Source organism: Bombus affinis, chromosome 3 (genome assembly GCF_024516045.1).
Source record: "Bombus affinis isolate iyBomAffi1 chromosome 3, iyBomAffi1.2, whole genome shotgun sequence".
Taxonomy (NCBI): Eukaryota; Metazoa; Arthropoda; class Insecta; order Hymenoptera; family Apidae; genus Bombus; species Bombus affinis.
Window position 1 is genome coordinate 6,538,211 of NC_066346.1, and position 9,364 is coordinate 6,547,574.

General features: G+C 36.6%; 1 protein-coding gene across 1 annotated transcript in view; it reads left to right on the plus strand.

Moving 5' to 3' along the window:
• LOC126914035 (uncharacterized protein DDB_G0271670-like) overlaps positions 1-8,176 on the plus strand; it is a 68,873-nt gene extending 60,697 nt beyond the window's left edge. Inside the window, exon 2 of the mRNA XM_050717470.1 lies at positions 3,150-8,176. Coding sequence (XP_050573427.1) covers positions 3,150-5,009 — 1,860 coding nt within the window. The 3' untranslated portion in view covers positions 5,010-8,176. The remainder of the gene's footprint in view (positions 1-3,149) is intronic.
• The last annotated feature ends 1,188 nt before the right edge of the window (positions 8,177-9,364 follow it).

Sequence of the window (9,364 nt, forward strand, 5' to 3'; positions counted from 1 at the left end):
GGGCTTTCGTGCGGCAAATAAATATTTTTACGCTTCTTTTCGCCCTGTGTCCCTTTCCTTCTGTTCGTTGCCGTTGGGCTGTCTCACTGGGAGTCGTGTAATAACGATATAAATTAAGACTTTATGCTCGTAGAAAGCGTACGGTTCGTGGATTTCGAAGTTTTGGCTGATTGTGCGACGAATTTCATTTCATGACTTTTAACGGAGCTTTTGCCGTGAGGTAGCGCAATACTGGTCTCCACGATGAACCTTGACGAAAGAACCGCGCAGCCGCGATCAGCCGTGCTCTTTTACGTCCGTTTAAGACTCTTTAAGAACAATTAAAGAATTCAAAGGGATCACGAGAACTACGATCAACAGTGTATTAGTATTGCTTGAATATTTATTGGCATCTATAATTCATTGATTAATAGAAAACAGTGATCGTTTTATATTCCTTGGAATAAAAAAGGCAATTGTAAGTATAAAAAGATTTAAAAAGATACTTCCACGAAACATATTTTGGATACACGTATACTGTTAATATGAAAATTAATACGAATATTTTTTGTCATCTACCATCGCAATTTTTATGGTAAGCCTAGAAGGTTCAAAGAAAATTATCAAAGCAACAGAAAAATCTATGAACAAAACTTACATAAACATGAATAGAATTTATATAAAAGATTCCTACATAAATATCTGTATGATTCTTTAATGTAGAAAATATTACACTATCTTAAGTGAACTATTACCTGTTTGATAGTATAAAAGTTATATAGTTCATAATCTTTTAGTTCGTATAAAGGATTAACATATGCATACACCTAGTCATGTGTGTGTGTGTGTGTGTGTGTGTGTGTAAGTATTCAAACTCAAGAAACTTTCGAATGTTTTGTAAGGTACAAAAGATATATTGCTCAGTATTCTCAAATGAATATGTAATTTAAATCTGACAGCAAAAACAAAACTGTTAATTGCATGTTATGACTGGGCTTTTACGGACGCACATCCCAGTGAGGAGTGTTCTTTGAAATTCCATGGTCAAAGTCACGCTGTGGATGTACTCACTTATCTTAATTTACAACATTTAAACGCATGAATATTGATCAAAACACTGAATGATTTTACACAGCTTTTAATTTCATTCACACCTGTTATACATATATACATACACAGGACCTTCGTATTTTCGTTTTCAGCATGAGGAAGAAGGAAATTGGAAATATGCGAAAATTACTATTTACAGTTTTCAAGTTTCTTATTAAGCACTTATTTCATATGTAAACAAAATATGCCAATTATGTTAATTAGATATTACTCACACGATATTTTGTTTTCATATTATTGCTACATGTATGTAACTTGAAATAAGAAAATGAAGACATATTACATTATACTAGTACAAAATATATTTATCAGCATCGATATCGTTCGATATAATAGTACTTTTTCTGTATTATCGATTTATATAAAGAAATTTTAATAGTTTTGACAAAGGTTATGAAACTGAATCTAAATTGTTTGTTTATGTGATAAATCTATCATATCAATAATTATTTAACGAGATAATAAAAACTAACCGAAACTTCCTAGCATACCACCCTCTCCTGGTTTATACAGCGGAGACCTGCTAGATAGCCTTACTGGTGAGTCCTGAGCGAAATACTCTTTTCGCCTTCCTTTCTTCATATTCTTCTCCCTCGCTCTAACTCTAACCACTAAGTAAACTAACTTCGAAACATTGAATTTTATCTGAACTTTAACAATTTACGCCTATTATCTTTGTTTAATTTATTTCTATTATCGCAAGGAATGGAGGCATCGCGCTACAAGAAACGCGTTCTTAAGGGATGGCCAAGGTCGCCAGTTTTAAATACGCTAGAAAATGAGATGTTTAGAAAAATAACAAGGTGACAGCTATGAAACACGAGTTAAAACTGCCCAGCGTAATAAGCTGCGCACGTTCGTGTACTTTACGGCGGCCATAACGTAATTTATAAATTGCTGGGATGCACCTGGCGTGACCTTCGTGTGTCTAATATGGTCCGACGCGATGGCGCTTTATCGTTGGCGCGCGAATTGAAAAATAAACGCGACCCGACATGCTCCGCGCGTCCTCGGATCGTAAAGTACTTACGAACTTGTTCACCGATTCCACGTGGCTTTAATGGCCCTCGCAACAGTTCGCCTAACTTTTACACTTTGCACTTTACAGATACTGGAAACGCCACACGTTAGCCTGCACGATGCATATCTCCTTGCAACGATAACAACGTACTTTTGTTTCAACTGTTCTCTGTATTTCTGTCTTCAGGATTCTCGCCCGTTCCATAGATAACGATTGACTTGAGTACGACTTGGTTCTTTGTGTTCTTTTATGAATTCTTTACCATTTTAATGTGAACGCATTGTGAGAACCGTATGTTTCAATAAATTCGGTTTGTGAAAGTGGAGATTTTCTATATAAAGATTAATATTGACAATCTGAAATTCTCATTCTTATAGTAATAAAATTAAGAGGTTTGGATCTTCTTCGGTATAGGTTGTTGAGGATCCATGCGAAATTTTAACCTAGAATTTCTTTCGATAGAACTTTTACTTTTATCGAATAAAATTTCAAACATTTGACTCAACGAATGATTATAGGTATATGTAATAAGGCATTAAATAATAGTAACATTGATGAGTATCTTAGATTTTTTATAATTTATGATCTTTTGGCAGTAAAGAAGTTAGGCTTGGATGTAGACGATCGAATTATGAAATATGAAAAAGTTTGTTTGCTTATGAAAAGGATTGATGTATACATCGAAGAACTTGATACATTTACGTTTGTACAATTATAATTAAAAATTGAAAATTAAAAAATACAATTATATTCGTATCTTCATAGCACAAACGAGTCTGAGTACAGACGCTATGACAAAAATTTTTACCTAAAATTTAAAGACGCGACATCATCTGAGAAATGAAAGTATTCTATAACTCAACGTTACAATATATTACAATCAAAGTAATCACGGACGCACTCGTGATCCTCTTACATTCTCCAAAATGCAATAATACTAAACCATCGCTATAAAATGTTACTTTAAGAGCGATCTTTAATTGCTATTCAACATTATAAATCCTTTCCGCATTCCACTGACCGGCCAAACATTTTCCAGGTACTGCTGCAGGCGGCACTGGTGTGGGACGAAGTACACGGTGCTCCAGCGAAGAGAAACGACATACTCGCGGGCACGGAATTTCTGTCAGTTTTCATAAACGGCGCCATGGCCACGCCGCCCCAACGACGTAGAGGTTTCAGACGAGGAGGACACACGTCGTCAACAGGAGATAGCGCGACAGCGGAATCGCATCAGCACGAGGCTTCGATTTACCGAATATCGCGAAATCCTGGCAATAAACAAGTCGTCCCGAGAGCACGGAACACCAGTGGCCGAGAAGAGGTCGTTCGATTTTACCCCATAAGCCACAAAACGTTAGAAAATAGGCAACAGAATCTAGCATCGTTAATCGACGAATTGAGCACCACCAGTGACATATCTTCGACGCGGCTGGCTCCTCAAAGTTCAATAAGTACGACGACGGTCACGTCGACGACAGCTCAAGAGAAATCACCATCGAGGACAAACGCAACGAGCAATTCGACGAACAAAGCAGTCAGCCGACAGAAAGTTATAGGTGTCAGTGTGACGTCCACCGTCGAAGCTACGCCGTACAAGGTCAGGGTGGAACATTACGACAATACAGATGCGACAGTCGTGTCTCGACCGCCAAGCTCCATCGGAATTTCGTCTAAAGATGTTACGAAAGAGTTGAAGAATGGCACGACAAGGCCTCCTACGATGAGGACTATGAGCTCCACGACTGCGAGAACATTGACCACGACTACTACAACGACGACGACAACCACTTCTAAATCGCCGAGAATGACGACACCGTCGCCTTCCAGCTTCGTCACTGAGGAACTTAGTAACATCGTATCAGAATCGAACAGGAGCGAATTCTCCGTTGACGAAGGCTCGCTGAGCACCAGCTGGCGAGTTCAAAGTTCGGTTACGCCTAGATCGATGAACAAGCACACTCCTTCTTTCGTTGAACATCAGAAGGAGATAAATAATAATAATAACAATACGAACAATCCTTCAGGGGACATGATCACCCTGCCAACAGAGGAGAACTACGAGTTGCCGGAAGAGAACGCCGAATCAAAGGAATTCAGCGAAGAACCAATGGAAGTACAATCAGAGCGCTACCAGGCCCAAGGTCGAAAGGCAGGCAGACACTTCGACGCTTCCCACTACAATCGTCCAGGCTCCAAGATGTATAGCCAGCCATCGAAGAGCTATAAGTCACCACGGCCGTACAGCGAGCCAGCTAAATTGTACAGCGAATCAGCGAAGGGCTATAACGAACCTGAGAAAATTTATGGAGAACCAGCCAAGGTGTACAGCGAGCCAGCAAAGGTTTATAGTGAACCAGCGAAAGTATATAGTGAACCAGCCAAGGTTTACAGCGAACCTGCAAAAGTCTATGGTGAACCAGAGAAAGTGTACTCGGAGCCATCGAAGGTTTACTCGGAACCAGCTAAAGTTTATTCGGAACCAGCGAAGGTTTATTCGCAACCTGCCCAAGTTTATAGCGAACCTAGCAAACTTTACGACTCAGAAGGTCAACCATTGAGTCGCGAACGTGGCGGAGAACCAGACGAACAGAATTACGAGGTGGATGAATCCGTTAGTGTGAGTAGCAATGGAAACGTCCATGGACCACAGATTATGCTTACGGAACCTTCGAACGCTTCCGAAGTGGAAGATGGTCACAAAGTGGGTTACGTGGTCGAAGGTAGGAACTACAGGAAATACAGGGTCGAAGAGAGAACTCCGGACGGTTTTATCGTTGGGGAATACGGAGTGGTGAGCCACGATGATGGTTCTTTGAGAGGTGTTCGCTATACTGCGGATGGCACCATCAATCCTCGACTCATATACGATGCACTAATGAAATTCCTCGCTTTATGAGATGAATCAGCGATGGAAGGATGGATAGAAGTGTAACGGAGGCGAGTCGACTCAATCGTGTCGCTTTGCTAGAAGAATGGCGAGACGAAGCGAAATGACTGATCTTTGAAACTGCTATTTCCAACTCAACTGCCTCAGAGTAATTTTAAGCATCGGGTTTCTTAGAATCTAAGGATCTTTCATGATTGTCTATGGCTGGTGATATGGGATTGATAGGTGGAGTATTTGGATTATTTTTTGGCGTGTTAAGGATCGAGCATAGAAAGACGAGTCGAAGGAGCAACGTGTTAAATTTCGACTAATTAAGATCTCAAGTTTCATAAATTCTTATAAACTTTGCAAGATGCTTCATCAGATAAATATTTCACTAAATACATCAACTATAAAAAGAGACGTATTTTGCGTTATCGGCAATTAGATGATTATATATGAAAAAAATTATATATGACGCAAAATGTATTAAAAAGCAAAGGTAGAGGTACCTAAAATATTTCTCTTATTTGAAGTACATTGAAACTACATATGTGCTCTAGATATGTGTACTATGATGTTTCTAAGCGTTATATCTAAGCATATATGTCCGTTAAACACATTATAGAATAATAAGACGATGATTAATAACAGGTATTAAATAAAGATTATGCTTAGAAAATAATTGAAGAGTGACTCAAAAATACATTAGTAAAATCGTTCATCATTTCTTCGCAGAAATACACGTGTAAATTTACTGTGAGTCTTAATTTTCTAGTTAAAAATACACCTCTCAAACAAGAACATAAATCACAACTACAAATACATAATACATTATTCACAATTTTTTGAGCAATTAATACATTTTATTCGATTATGAATGAAGAAAGTATTTACACTACAGTAGAATTTTATTTATCTAAACCAATCAGGAAACAACCAATTCATACAAAATAAGAATTTATTGATCCGCCCACTATCTTTAATTTTCGTTCTTATAAAAAAAATTCGCCAATTACAATTTCATTTTAATAAATATAGTACCACTGTATGTTTCATAAAAATCTTATTAATAATAAGAATAATTTCAATAAACCTATCAATATCTTGTTTCAATAAAAATTATTTTTAAAATCATCAACCGTCCAGTAACTTATAGAGAGGATTATAATAGAATCAAAATAGAAAAAATTTTTAGAAATATTATGTGTTTTCTAATATAATATTATACATATAAATGTAGAGCATCTGATGTAAATGTTACAAATAAGAGAAATATTTCAATCGGTAAAATAAAGTATGTGTATTTATGATTCATTGTACTTGAAATATTATTATCAAAGACGCATTGCAGAAGATCGAGAATTCAATGTCATCGCGAAAAGTACCATTGTGATAAATGCATGGTACACTAACATAAGTTCCACGAATAAGCAAACTACTTGGACTCGTTAGCATGGATAGTAATCTTTAGTTGGTCGTCACTCCGTCGTTTCTAAGGTCTGGAAAAGGTCACAGCGATCCTCCACTGACTTCGCGATCGGCTCTTTCGTCAGAGAGCTTGAAATTATAAAGAATACGAAGTTAAAGATTATTCATCGATGGTTATGGGAAAATTGAAGCGTACAAAGCGAAGATAGATTCTGAATGGTTTCCCTTTATGCATAAAATGATTTGTGTTCGAAGGATTCTAATGGCAACTTTATCAAGAATTTTTCTTTTATTACGTGACTTGTATTTCAAAATTTATAGAAATCCAACTTATAATTTTACAATCTTATTAACTTACATCACATCAAAATACATTGAGAGACAAAAATATTCGTACAGCTGCAGTGTGGAAATTAAAAAGCGATATTTCGTATATTATTAAATATATTAAAATAATTGCACCTATTTCTGTCCCGGTGCATAATATATATTGCATATATTAGTTGCATATATAATATAGAATACAGAAAATATTGCTCGTTTTATCTCTACGTTCCAGCTGTACGAACATTTTTCTCTCTCACTGTAATTCTGTAATCAACCTATTATGGATGAAATATAAACAAATGCTTGGGTATTTTCAAACAATAGTGTACAAATGATAAAACAACGATCCAATCGCTGACTCGCCCAAAGCGACGCGACAATGTCGATGGAACGAAAACGACTGATTCTTTCGCTCTTGCCAACGCAACTGCCTCAACGATTAATTTTTAAGAATGGCCTTCCATGATCTTGCTGTTAGGCATCAACATGCGTGTATATCCGTACTGTCAGACGGAGACGAGAAAACGGTCGCTGGACGATTCGATCAGAAGCGAAACACAGGGAATTCGAAGCCCGGCCAGTTTCGTTGCGAAACTTGACAGATGAAAGTGACTCCTTTCGGTGGCGAAAGTACGAACTTTTGTATGCTACCCGATGGCCTTTGACGGTCTCGTCACGCGTCTCGAGTCGTCCGAGAAACATTTCTTTTCCCTTTGTTCGTCTAGCGATTAAACACGTTCTCCGCTGCCACGCGAGCAGGAGGTCCTCGATCATGGCGCCACGTAGTTGCGTAAATCTTTTGTGATCGCGTTAATCGCAAGCGTATGTTTCTCTCTTCCGAGATTCGTTAAACTAGAAGGTGGTGGTGGTGATGGAGTAACGACACGGTGTTCGGTTGTTAAGTCGACGATATCGCAATATTAATTATCGTTATTGGGAAGGATACCCTTATTACGATCGGATGCTTGTATTTCTCTTATTTAATTGTTTCTTTTGGTTTTACTGCGTCGCATCTTGTTTCAGCGTTGTACGTTCGTACAATATTTAAAGCTGAAGAAAAGTTTCGTTTGGTTAGTGAATTTTCATATTTGGTGGAGTTTAGAGGGATTATAATGTAAATAATGATCAGTTGAGTTATTTGTAAATGGACGAATGATATTTTATCATTTATGCATGATGTCTAAATAATTTTTGTTACGTCTATTACGTTTCATAAAATTATGCTAATGGTAACTAAATACACTTCAAATTTTCCTATTCATTCCTTTTTTCCATAACTTTAATACCTTCCAAATTTTTCAATTGATCCTTTCCTACAGATACTGTCAGAATCGATATCACAGCGGATATTTCGAAACAATTTCAATAATTTTTTAATTTGAAATTTTTTATGAATTATCTGTATGGATATGCCGCATGTTTTTGCGTTCCAACTTTTTCTTCAAATTCCAAAAGATCCCAAATAATCTTTTTCTAGCCAGTCATCGTACAAAAATTAATAGAAGAAAGACACAAATCGATTGATTTTACAACTAATATCTTACATTATGTATCTCCATACTTTTTGATATATTGAAGCTATATTGAACTGTATTGAAATTAAAAACCTAAATCGAAAAGACCTCGCACGACACAAGTAGTGAAGCAAACGACATCGATCTGACAATCCCTCGTCACCTAATGTTTTGAAAATAGCGACGAACGAAGCAGCGAGATATCCAAGAGAATCGACTAAACATGTATGTCGCGTGCTTTCGTCACTGTGACGCTTCTGTGATGAAAAAGCACATCGAGAAGTCGCAGCTGCCAGGGCCTCCATTTTGGATCACTTTAAAAATCTTAATTTCTTCGAAGGCTCCGCCGCTGCGACTGAACTGCTGACTTGTCACGGCAGCGTCTCTGCGCAATTTTTAAGATATAAGTTTCTATTATAGAGCAAGGTAGCGTTATTTGAGTCAGCTAAGTCTTAGCATCCTCAAATTCAACTAAAATTTTGTACAGAGTAATCGAACTCATTTCATATTGTGAGACGCTACATCTCATAACTATTATATAAAATTGCCCCAAAATTGTCAATTCCTATGTAGATACAAGATACGATGGAAAATCTAATTGGAAATACGTAAAATTGAACAATTAAACTTACAGCAGTTATTGTTCCATTTCATTCCATCGTAATCTAAGTTCAGTTTTTGTATAATAAGTGACAAATTACTGAATCTCAATAAAATTTCAAATTATTCAATTACTTTGTCCTCCTATTACGTTGATATATAAAAACTGAAAGATTTTGGATAATTTTACAATTATGAGGTGCAGCGTATTAGTTTTTAATATAACAACGAAAAAATAAAAAAATGTTGCGTACTTTAGGTCGAACAAGAATAAGCGTCAAGAAGTATAATTTAAATAATTTTATGGTATTTATGGCAACTAGAACCGAGAATTATTAACTAAATTAATTAATTGAAAAACTTCTTATCTTTTGATGAGTAGGAATTATATCCTCGTAGAAAAGTACAGGCATCAAGCTGTCACTAACAACGAATTTAGCTTTAACAACGAATAAATAGCTCAAAAATTGTTATAACAATATTTAGCGAATCATAAAGCAAATTGCTTAGTTT